We start from the raw sequence: 12,961 nt of genomic DNA, 5'->3' as shown, positions 1-12,961 counted from the left end.
CTTTTAAATTTTTGTTTAAAGCCATGTAAGAGTATACAGACTACCTTAAGATAAAAGTGAACACATTAAGCATTAATTTAATAACATACATATTATATTAAAATATTTCTATTTTGGGTAATTTAAGAACATATTTGAGATTTTGAATTTGATGATACTTACTATGAGCTTATACTTAGTATTTCTTGGTCTAACACACACACTCTCAATATGAGCATATATACACACTTTCTACATACATATATTCATAGTAAATAAACTTTCATTTTTCTAATTATTCTTTTGTTTTCTTTCAGATTTGTGCAGTGGTTCATAAATATATTCTCTATAAATCCTCAAATAGTGAAAGTAGCTCAGAACAAGAATACTGCAGAACAGTAGCATCAGGAGAAAGAGGAAAGCTGCAACCATGTAAGCACTTGGACTGAAATAAGAAAAGAAAAGTCATTAGAAGTCATTGTTCACTTTGGTTGTTAATATTTTTAGTCAAATAATTTTTGAACAGTTAGCTGCTATGCCACTGTTCTCTGTTAATAACTAATAAGATTTATAAGACATCTTGTCTACCCTCAAAATGTTTACCTCTTAGTGTTTGAGGCTGACCAGGGAGGAAGACAGACATTGATTGATCAGTATAATGAGAGAAGGAAGGAAGTATAAAGTTCTATGGGAGCCAGGCATCAGGAAGAACTTCCAGTGGAGTTGACTTTTTTTTTTTTTTTTTTTGTGGTATGCGGACCTCTTACTCCTGTGGTCTCTCCCGTCGCAAAGCACAGGCTCCGGACGCGCAGGCTCAGCGGCCATGGCTCACGGGCCCAGCCGCTCCGCGGCATGTGGGATCTTCCCGGACCGGGGCACGAACCCGCGTCCCCTGCATCAGCAGGCGGACCCTCAACCACTGCGCCACCAGGGAAGCCCTGGAGTTGACTTTTGAACTGAGTATAAAGTAAGAGTTAGCTAGATATGACTAGGATTAGGAGTATTAGTATGAGTTAGTTAGATAGAAATGTCTGGGAGTGGAGAAGACTAAAGTGGGCATAACATTTTAGGCAAAGGGAGATGCATTTGCAAAGATGTGGAAGCACGAGAAAACTTTAAGATCAGCCCCAGACATTCTGGAGCTAAAACTAGTTTAATGTGATTAGAATTTAGGTGGTGGGCTCAGTGGTTAGAGATGAGGAATCATAGGTTGTTCAAGGTGAGAAAGACAGCTTTCATCAAGCTACAGGGTATGAATTTTAGCCTAAGGGCAAGAGGGAGTTTCAGACATGTGATATAACATTCTCATTTTAGAAGGATGATTCTGATTGTAGTGTGAAGAACGTATGAATGGGACGCATGAGTGTGGAGGGAGAAAACCAGTTATGAGGTTTTTGTAATAACCAAATATGGTGAGAGTTTTAATTAATTACTGGTTGTAGAAATGGGGAGAAATGGATAGATCTAAGATATATTTAGAAGTTAGATTGGATTGATCTTGGTGATTGTTAAGATGTGGGGTTTGAGAAATATGTTAGAATAAAGGATGTCTCCTAAATTTGGGGATGAGGTAACTCTGAGGATGGTAGCACCATTCACTGACATAGGAAATTCACAGGGAAGGACACTTTAGAGGGTATGTGTGAATACGGTTGGTTTACTTTTGGACATATCAAATTTGAGGTACGTGAGGGTCAACCAGGTATGTGTATGTGTGTACACTTATGAGATACTACTTTCAGCTGGGATCCAGACATCTGTCTCTTCACCTCATGTGCCTCCCATCAGAGTAGGTTTATTTCTTAAGCCAAACACTGTGCTGTTTTTTATTTGGTGTCTTGGTACTTGACTTTAGTTTTTAGCTCCCTTTTAAACATATTTATTTGTTTGCAGTATTATACTTTCCCCAGTTCCCCAGTCTCATTAGTCTGACCTTCCTCCTCTGTGAATACAAGCTTAATCTAGCTCTAGTGAATCATTTCCTTCTTAGAAATTAATTAACTAACTTAATAAACCCTCTGATATATGCCAAGTACTGTGCTAGGTGCTGGGAAAACAATAATGAGTAAAAATAGATATGGTCTTCATCCTTAGAGAGCTTACATTTTAGTGGGGACATAATCATTAATCAGATAATGAGAAAATAAATATAAAATTGAACTTGTGATAAAAACTAAGTAGGAGAGGTATACGATGCAATGAAAGCTTACTATAGCAGGATTTAGCCTGGTGAATTGTCCAAGAAATGACCCCATGGGGAAAAGAAAATTATTCTAAAATTTGAAGAATTAAGTAGAAGTGGAGTTGGTAAAGTTAAGTAGGTAAAGAGGGTAAGGAAGAGATTCCAGATAGAGAAAATAGCATGTGCAAAGCTCCTGCTATGGGACAGAGCATGGAGAAGACTGGGGATTGAAAGAAGGTTGATAGGTCTGGAGCTGAGAAAATGAGGGGAATATGATGCAAGATGAGACTGGAGACATAGGTAGGGGCTAGAGCAGAAAAGGTCTTGTAGGCCATGTTAAGAAGTTCCCATTTTAAGGAAAGAAACTTAAGGGTTTTAAGCTACTAAAATTAGCATTATGAGTCTATTGCAGTAATTCGGATCAGAGATAATGGTAACTTGGATTAAAGTGGTGTGGTGGTGATGGGTTTGGTGAAGTGGATTCATTTAAGGGCAATTTAAGAGGTTAAATGAATGGGAGGCAGTGACTGGATGAGCTGGAGGAGAGAGAGAGAAAGAAATGAATGGGATCCCTAGGTTTTTGTTTTTCATTTTTGACTGTTAGGTGTTTGGCTTGTACAGTTTGATGTGCTATTTCCTGAGTGAGGGAACATTGGAAAATAGGGTCGCCATATTTTTCAACTCCAGAGGGCACCATTCACATTACAGCCTATGTGAATGAATTCTGCTTGAGCTGTGCAATGACAATTCATAGGGCTGAAGGCGATTACCTTGATAAGTTAGTTTTACAGTGGTACAAATAATGGGGTAAGGGAATGGGTGGTAAGATCATGAGTTCATTTTTGGCCATGTCCAGTTTGACCAGTCTTTGAGATATCTAAGAGAAGAGGTTAAGTAGAGAGTGGGATATATGGCCCTGGACTGGGCTAGAGATATGATTTGGGAGTTGTGTGTTTATAGATATTAACTGAAATCATGGGTATGGATGAGCTTGCCAGAATGGGCAGCTAGAAAACCAGGACTGAGCCCTAAGGAAGGTCAACATTTAATGGCTGGTGATATACGTTGAGGCTGTCTTCACTAGAGAGAGAGAGAGAATGGCTACAGAAGGCTAGGAAAACCTATAGAGCAATATGGCAGCCAAAGGGAAAGTCAACACTAATGGAAGCTCAAATAAAATGTGGACTGAAAACTATCTGTCAGATTTAGTGTAGGCCAGTTGCAGCTCAAGATGGTGACAAAGGAGCCTCCTGAACTGACCTCCTTCCATGGACACACCTATCTTACAGCTACATATAGAACAACTCCCTCTGAAAGAAATCCAGAAACTAGCTGAGCAACTCTTACACATTGGGTGAATGAGAAAAACCCACTCACATAAAAACGAGTAGGAGAGACTGAGGCACAATCTCACCCAAACTCCCAGCCCCAGCAGAGCAACATACAATGACGAGGGAACTCACAAATCCTAGCTCCTCCCTAAGGAGTTTGGATCCAATACCCAGTACCCCAACTTTTAAAACTTCCACCTGAGGGATGGGACCCCCAAACAGGTGTTTGGCTCTGAAAGCCAGCTAGGCTTTCATCCATGAGACCCACAAGGCTGTAGCAAACAAATGGGATCCTGAGAACTCTTGGTGGCTAACCCCCTCTCTCACTCCCCGCTCAGCACAGAGCCAGCAGACTGAAATGCCCATCTCCCATCTTTCCATGAAAGAGACCTAGTTGCTTATCTTAAAAGCTGAGGGCTTCCCTGGTGGTGCAGTGGTTGAGAGTCCACCTGCCGATGCAGGGGACACGGGTTCGTGCCCCGGTCCGGGAAGATCCCACATGCCGCGGAGCGGCTGGGCCCATGAGCCATGGCTGCTGAGCCTGCGCGTAAAAAGCTGAAATCTGAGGTTTAGTCTCCTAATATAACACAAATCTAGGGGCCAACTGCAATCTTCTGCAGAGACTGGGAAGCTGGCAGATGCCATCTTTGCTCTCTCCCTCTGCCTCTCCCCAGGTCACTGGTATCTCCCTGAAATGATGTTGTGCATACTTCTGATGCTCTAGTTTCTACAGCTGCTGCTGAGGGGGACACACCTGAGCACACCTGTTATAGTCCCACAGGACTATAACAACTGTTCTTAACTGGCTATTCCCTTAGCGTTCAGCACAGAGGGAAGAGAAAGAAAGGTAATCTTCTGGTCTTTCTCTGAAAGAGGCCTACATGCATACTTTAAAAGCTGCTGCTTGGGGCTTCCCTGGTGGCGCAGTGGTTGAGAGTCCGCCTGCCGATGCAGGGGACACGGGTTCGTGCCCCGATCCCGGAAGATCCCACATGCCGCGGAGCGGCTGGGCCTGTGAGCCATGGCCGCTGAGCCTGTGCGTCTGGAGCCTGTGCTCCGCAGCGGGGGAGGCCACGGCAGTGAGAGGCCCGCGTACCGCAAAAAAAAAAAAAAAAAAAAAAAAAGCTGCTGCTTGAGGGTCCAGCTTCCAGCCGGGCTGCATCTAGGTTCTGACTGAGATCCTCCTCTTTGGGACACTAACGGGTGTTGGTACACCCTCAACTACTGGGAGACACTAAGAACTAAGAAGGCAGCTTGGACAATCACAACAGTTTAAAAGACAAACGACAGCTAGGGCTGGGCTGAACGCTAAGTTCCATCTGGGAGAAGTGGCTCTTTTATCTATTGCATAGAAACCAACACAGAAAATCTAGGAAAATGAAGCAACAGAGAAATACATTCCAAACAAAAGAACAAGATAAAACTTCAGAAACAGACCTTAATGAAATGGAGATAAGTAATTGACCTAATAGAGTTCAAAATAATGGTCATAAAGATGCTCAGTGAAGTCAGGAGAACAATGCATGAAAAGTGAGAATTTCAACAGAGAGACAGAATATATAAGAAAGTACCACACAGATTTAGTGCAGGTCAAAGCTATTCTAATGAGAAGTAACTGGTGAAGGTATGACAGAGAAAGCAGGCTGGATGGATTAGCAAAATAGGGATGGAATATAGGGAAATGAGGAGTATGAGAGTAAACAAGCCATTTAAGGAGTTGATCTTGCAAAAAGGTGGTGGCTGGAAGGGGATATAGTTGTTGTTGTTTTATTTGCTTAAAAAACTTGAGGGTGATTAAAAGCCTATTGGGGGCTTCCCTGGTGGCGCAGTGGTTGAGAGTCCGCCTGCCGATGCAGGGGACACGGGTTCGTGCCCCGGTCCGGGAGGATTCCACATGCCACGGAGAGGCTGGGCCCGTGAGCCATGGCCGCTGAGCCTGCGCGTCCGGAGCCTGTGCTCCGCAACGGGAGAGGCCACAACAGTGAGAGGCCTGCGTACCGCAAAAAAAAAAAAAAAAAAAAGCCTATTGGAAGGATCTAGTTGTGAGGGAAAGTTGAATATATAGAAGAGAGAAGGAATAATTGATTTGGAATTTTCCTTAGAAAGTGGGAAGGAATAGGGTTCAAGGCATAGGTAGAAGAATTATATTTAAAGAGGATGTAGAAGGATAGAAAGAGGAGAGAATGGGTTTAGATATTAGTTGGTTTATATGTTTGGAATCAGAAATAAAGGTCTGATGGCTTCTAATTTCCTGTCTGATAGCTTCTAATTTCTCTGTAAAGGTGAAAAAAAAGTTCATTTGATGATTGTTAAGGAAAGGAGGTCCAAGGAGCAAACTAATTAGATAAGGTCTGAAGCAGTTGTTATGGAAAGTGGAAACACTGGTTGACCAGAGAAAGAAAGTAGGATTTCCGGGTAGTGTTGGTGACGTATTTGAAGTTGGTCAATTTACCCTGTTGTGTAACTTTCTTTACGGGACTGCTCAGATATAATCACAAAGAAAGAAGGTAGTTAGGGGCTTGCCAGAGGGAGTGCCAAATTCCAGAAAGGTAAGGGAATACTAGAAAATGTTATTGAAATAATAGACTTTGTTTGAAATGTAAGGAAATAGGAGGTAAAAAAGGAGAGATTGAAAGTAGAGGTGGAGGTCCCAACGAGGATGAAGAAGAATTGTAGCAGGTGTAGTTGAATTAACAAGCTGGGAAGGTCCTAGAGCCCGCGAGCCACAACTACTGAGCCTGCGTGCCACAACTACTGAAGCCTGTGCACCTGGAGCCTGTGCTCCACAACAAGAGAAGCCACTGCAATGAGAAGCCTGTGCACCACATGAAGAGTAGCCCCCCTCATGCCGCAACTAGAGAAAAACCTGCGTGCAGCAATGAAGACTCAACGCAGCCAAATAAATAAATAAATAAATAAGTTGCATGTTTAAAAAGAAAAATCCAGCTACTGGGAGGTGAGCTGGGGTAAATAGGTGAGATGCCCCTTTACTCCCTCCTCTCCTCCCTAACTCACCAACTCCCCCTTCTGTTGGTGGATACTTGGGTGGATGTATGTTCTTAATATTCATCTAAATCAAACATACAAATCTAATGAGAAAGAGAAGTTGCTGCAGAAAGGCTATGCATGTTTCCTAAAGTTTCCTAGAAACCAGGCATGGCTTATCTCATTTGCAGATTATTCACACCATTAACCTCCGATTAGCATAAAAAACTGAGGAGTCAGTAATATTTAAAGTAGGGCCATAAGTAACTTAAGTGTTTGTGGTCCACTCTTGTTTAACATTTTCCAAAACAAAATAAAAACACAGCACAGAGAAGCAGAGTCATCTGCCATCCCAACATTTGTATTAAGACTTTTCACTCTGCTCTCCAAGGAAACTAAAGCTGAATCCAGGGAAATGCCTTTACTACCCGTTTCCTGTATGTATTGGAATGATGGCCAGTGGTCAAGGGCTGACTCAGGGTCATTGGGGCACAGCCACTGTCCTCTCCCTGTCCCCACTGCTGCAGTCTACCATCTGCCCTTAGGTGGAGTTGAAAGACGCTTTTGATTGGGAAGACAATGGCTGTTGAGGGGGATGAACAAAAGGCGACCCAACTGCAGCAACAATTTTCAGGAATTCCTACTTGCTGTATCCCTGGTTTAGTAGATACATACAATTTTTAGGATGTCACATGTAGGACAGAAGCATTAGTGTCCCAGGAAGATAGGGGAGACATCTGTTTCCTTTTTAGCTGCCACCGTATCCTTTACAACTTCCCTCATTAAAGACTGATCAGGCACCAGTCGTTACCTGGGAATCACTCCAAAGGTCTCTATTGCAAATATAGTGGTGAGGTTACAGAAACTGCAAATTAGAAAAATAATATTAAAGATTAAATTAAATACAGTGTATTACAAGACTCCCTGCACATCTCTATGGTAACAACCAAATCATGTATAATCTTAGTTAAGGTGTCATTTTCTTTTTTATTTTTTCTTTCAAGATAGTTAATAATTTTATTATTACTAAAAGAAATTTTTATCAAACTGAGCATTACCTTCCATTTTACAGAGAAAAATCTCCACTATAGAGTAAGGAATGAGAATTATTAATGATGAATTATGTAATTTCATTTAAATCACATCTATATGACAAACTATCAAGTTGGTTAGTTAGTCTACGAAGAATTTGATATATTTATAAGTCAAAGGCCTTTATAATTAAGAAAATTACTATATTTAAATATATACTCCCTTCTTTGTTCTGCTGATAATTTCACTGCAAAATCATGGTTGGTAGACTGACATCAAAGAAGACTTGCTAAGAATTTTGTTCCGTTAAGTGGACAACTTCACTAATTTCATTAGCTTTTTTTTTTTGAGTCTTTTTTTTAAAATTGAAGTACAGTATAGCTGATTTTCAAGGTTGTGTTAATTTCAGTGTAAAACAAAGTGATTCAGTTATACATATATCTATTCTTTTTCAGATTCTTTTCCCTTATAGGTTATTATAAAATATCTAGTATACTTCCTTGTGCTAAACTATAGGTTGGTTGTTGGTTATCTATTTTGTATATAGTAGTCTGTATATGTTAATCCCAACCTCTTAATTTATCCTTCCTGGCTCTTTCCCCTTTGGTAACCATAAATTTGTTTTCTATGTCTGTGAGTCTATTTCTATGTTGTAAATATGTTCATATTTATCTTTTCTTTCTTTCCTTTTTTTTTTGATTTCACATATAAGTGGTATCAATATGATATTTTTCTTTCTCTGTCTGGCTTACTTCACTTAGTATGATAATCTCTAGGTCCATCCATGTTGCTGCAAATGGATATAACATCTTTTTCCATTCATCTGTCAATGAACATTTAAGTTGCTTCCATGTCTTGGCTATTTTAAATAGTGCTGCAGTGAGATTAGGGCACATGTGTCTTTCCAAATTACAGTTTTCTCCAGATATGTCCCCGAGTGGGATCCCTTGATCATATGGTAACTCTATTTTTAGTTTTTAAAGAAACCTCCATACTGTTCTCCATAGTGGCTCTACCAATTTACATTCTCACCAACAGTGCAAGAGGGTTCCCTTTTCTCCACACCCTCTCCAGCATTGTTATTTGTAGACTTTTTGATGATGGCCATTCTAACCAACGTGAGGTGATACATCAGTGTAGTTTTGATTCGCATTTCTCTGATAATTAGTGATGTTGAACATTTTTTTCACATGCCTATTCACCATCTGTATGTCTTCGTTGGAGAAATGTCTATTGAGATCTTCTGCTCATTTTTTGATTGGGTTGTTTTTTGATATTGAACTATATGAGCTGTTTGTATACTTTGGAAATTAATGCCTTGTTGGTAGCATTGTTTGCAGGTATTTTCTCCCAGTCTGTAAGTTGTCTTTTCATTTCGTCTATGGTTTCTTTTGCTATGCAAAAGCTGTTAAGTTTAAGTAGGCCCCATTTGCTTATTTTTGTTTTTATTTCTATTATTCTAGGAGATGATCCAAAAACATATTGCTGTGATTTATGTCAAAGAGTGTTCTGCCTATGTTTTCTTTTTTTTTGAATTTTATTTATTTTTTTATATAGCAGGTTCTTATTAGTTATCCATTTTATACACATCAGTGTATACATGTCAATCCCAATCTCCCAGTTCATCCCACCCCCACCACCGTGGCTTTCCCCCCTTCGTGTCCATATGTTTGTTCTCTACATCTGTGTCTCAATTTCTGCCCTGCAAACCAGTTGATCTGTACCATTTTTCTAGGTTCCACATATATGTGTTAATATACGATATTTGTTTTTCTCTTTCTGACTTTCTTCACTCTGTATGACAGTCTCTAGATGCATCCACATCTCTACAAATGGCCTAATTTTGTTCCTTTTTATGACTGAGTAATATTCCATTGTATATATGTACCACATCTTCTTTATCCATTCTTCTGTTGATGGGCATTTAGGTTGTTTGCATGACCTGGCTATTGTACATAGTGTGGCAATGAATATTGGGGTGCATGTGTCTTTTTGAATTATGGTTTTCTCTAGGTATATGCCCAGTAGTGGGATTGCTGGGTCATATGGTAATTCTATTTTCAGTTTTTTAAGGAACCTCCATACTGTTCTCCATAGTGGCTGTATCAATTTACATTCCCACCAACATTGCAAGAGGGTTCCCTTTTCTCCACACCCTCTCCAGTATTTGTTGTTTGTAGATTTTCTGATGATACCCATTCTAACTGGTGTGAGGTGATACCTCATTGTAGTTTTGATTTGCATTTCTCTAATAATCAGTGATGTTGAGCAGCTTTTCATATGCCTCTTGGCCATCTGTATGTCTTCTTTGGAGAAATGTCTATTTAGGTCTTCTGGCTATTTTTTTTAACATTTTTTGATTGGGTTGTTTGTTTTTTTAATATTGAGCTGCATGATCTGTTTATATATTTTGGAGATTAATCCTTTGTCCATTGATTCATTTGCAAATATTTTCTCCCATTCTGAGGGTTGTTTTTTTGTCTTGTTTGTAGTTACCTTTGCTTTGCAAAAGCTTGTACATTTCATTAGGTCCCGTTTGTTTATTTTTGTTTTTATTTCCATTACTTCAGGAGGTGGATCAAAAAAGATCTTGCTGTGATTTACGTCAAAGAGTGTTCTTCCTATGTTTTCCTCTAAGAGTTTTATAGTATCTTGTCTTACATTTAGGTCTTTAATCTATTTTGATTTTATTTTTGTGTATGGTGTTAGGGAGTGTTCTAATTTCATTCTTTTACATGTAGATGTCCAGTTTTCCCAGCACCACTTATTGAAGAGACTGTCTTTTCTCTATTGTATATCCTTGCCTCCTTTGTCATAGATTAGTTGACCATAGGTGTGTGGGTTTATCTCTGGGCTTTCTATCCTGTTCCACTGATCTATATTTCTGTTTTTGTGCCAGTACCATATTGTCTTGATTACTGTCACTTTGTAGTATAGTCGGAAGTCAGGGAGTCTGAGTCCTCCAGCTCGGTTTTCTTCCCTCAAGACTGCTTTGGCTATTCGGGGTCGTTTGTGTCTCACACAAATTTTAAGATTTTTTGTTCTAGTTCTGTAAAAAATGCCACTGTAATTTGATAGGGATTGCATTGAATCTGTAGATTGCTTTGGGTAGTAGAGTCATTTTCACAATATTGATTTTTCCAATCCAAGAACATGGTATATCTCTCCATCTGTTTGTATCATCTTTAATTTCTTTCATCAGTGTCTTACAGTTTTCTGCATATAGGTCTTTTGTCTCCCTAGTCGGTTTATTCCTAGGTATTTTATTTTTTTTGTTACAATGGTAAATGCGAGTGTTTCCTTAATTTCTCTTTCAGATTTTTCATCATTAGTGTATAAGAATGCAAGAGATTTCTGTGCATTAATTTTGTATCCTGCTACTTTACCAAATTCATTGATTAGCTCTAGTACTTTTCTGGTGGCATCTTTAGGATTCTCCATGTATAGTATCATGTCATCTGCAAACAGTGACAGTTTTACTTCTTTTCCAATTTGTATTCCTTTTATTTCTTTTTCTTCTCTGATTGCCATGGCTAGGACTTCCTAAACAATATTGAATAATAGTAGTGAGAGTGGACATCCTTGCCTTGTTCCAGATCTTAGAGGAAATGCTTTCAGTTTTTCACCATTGAGAATGATGTTTGCTGTGGGTTTGTCATATATGGCCTTTATTATGTTGAGGTAGTTTCCCTCTATGCCCACCTTCTGGAGAGTTTTTATCATAAATGGGTGTTGAATTTTGTCAAAAGCTTTTTCTGCATCTATTGAGATGATCATATGGTTTTTCTTCTTCAATTTGTTAATATGGTGTATCACATTGATTGATTTACGAATATTGAAGAATCCTTGCATCCCTGGGATAAATCCCACCTGATCATGGCGTATGATCCTTTTAATGTGTTATTGGATTCTGTTTGCTAGTATTTTGTTGAGGATTTTTGCATCTATATTCATCAGTGATATTGGTCTGTAATTTTCTTTTTTGTAGTATCTTTTTTTTTTTTCTTTTGCGGTACGCGGGCCTCTCACTGTTGTGACCTCTGCCGTTGTGGTGCACAGGCTCCAGATGCGCAGGCTCAGCAGCCATGGCTCACAGGCCTAGCCACTCTGTGGCATGTGGGACTTCCTGGACCGGGGCACGAACCCGTGTCCCCTGCATCAGCAGGCGGACTCTCAACCACTGCTCAACCAGGGATGCCCTGTTGGAAGATTTTTAATCACAGTTTCAATTTCATAACTTGTGATTGGTCTGTTCATATTTTCTATTTCTTTCTGGTTCAGTCTTGGAAGGTTATACCTTTCTGAGAATTTTTCCGTTTCTTCCAGGTTGTCCATTTTATTGGCATAGAGTTGCTGGTAGTAGTCTCTTACGATGCTTTGTATTTCTGCGGTGTCTGTTGTAACTTCTCCTTTTTCATGTCTAATTTTATTGATTTGAGTTCTCTCCCTCTTTTTCTTGATGAGTCTGGCTAATGGTTTATCAATTTTGTTTATCTTCTCAAAGAACCAGCTTTTAGTTTTATGGACCTTTCCTATTGTTTTCTTTGTTTCTATTTCATTTATTTTTGCTCTGATCTTTATGATTTCTTTCCTTCTGCTGACTTTGGGTTTTATTTGTTCTTCTTTCTCTAGTTCCTTTAGGTGTAAAGGAACCTGCATCCCATAGGTTTTGGGTCATCACGTGATCATTGTCATTTGTCTCCAGGTATTTTTTGATTTCTTCTTTGATTTCTCCAGTGATCTCTTGGCTTTTTAGTAACCTATTGTCTAGCCTCCATGTTTTTGTGTTTTTTACATTTTTTCCCTGTAATTGATTTCTAATCTCATGGTGCTGTTTTCAGAAAAGATGCTTGATATGATTTCAATTTTCTTAAATTTACTGAGGCTTGATTTGTGTGCCAAGATGTGATCTATCCTGGAGAATGTTCTGTGCGCACTTAAGAAGACAGTGTATTCTGTTGTTTTGGGATGGAATGTCCTATAAATGTCAGTTAAGTTCATCCTGTTTAATGTTTGGTTTAAAGCTTGTGTTTCCTGATTTATTTTCATTTTGGATGATCTGTCCATTGGTGAAAGTGGGGTGCTAAATTCCCCTACTATATTTGTGTTACTATCAATTTCCACTTTTACGGCTGTTAGCATTTGCCTTATGTATTGAGGTGATCCTTTTTTGGGTGCATAAATAATTACAATTGTTATATCTTCTTTTTGGATTGATCCCTTGATCATTATGTAGTGTCCTTCTATGTCTCCTGTAATAGTCTTTATTTTAAAGTCTATTTTGTCTGATTTGAGAATTGCTACTCCAGCTTTCTTTTGATTTCCATTGGCATGGAATATCTTTTTCCATCCCCTCACTTTCAGTCTGTATGTGTCCCTAGGTCTGAAGTGGGTCTCTTGTAGACAGCATATGTATGGGTCTTGTTTTTGTATCCATTCAGCAAACCTGTGT

The 12,961-nt window shown here is 39.3% G+C and overlaps 1 protein-coding gene across 1 annotated transcript in view; it reads right to left on the bottom strand.

Annotated features, from left to right (window-relative positions):
- Positions 1 to 270: 270 nt before the first annotated feature.
- CATSPERE (catsper channel auxiliary subunit epsilon) overlaps positions 271 to 12,961 on the bottom strand; it is a 241,820-nt gene continuing 229,129 nt past the window's right edge. Inside the window, exons 21-22 of the mRNA XM_033414427.2 lie at positions 7,289 to 7,342; positions 271 to 424 (exon numbers count right to left, since the gene is read on the bottom strand). Of these exons, the coding sequence (XP_033270318.2) occupies positions 271 to 424; positions 7,289 to 7,342 (208 nt within the window). The remainder of the gene's footprint in view (positions 425 to 7,288; positions 7,343 to 12,961) is intronic.

Source organism: Orcinus orca, chromosome 1 (assembly GCF_937001465.1).
Source record: "Orcinus orca chromosome 1, mOrcOrc1.1, whole genome shotgun sequence".
Taxonomy (NCBI): domain Eukaryota; kingdom Metazoa; phylum Chordata; class Mammalia; order Artiodactyla; family Delphinidae; genus Orcinus; species Orcinus orca.
Note: the sequence above shows the minus strand (reverse complement) of the source record. Positions and strands in the feature narration are given on the sequence as shown.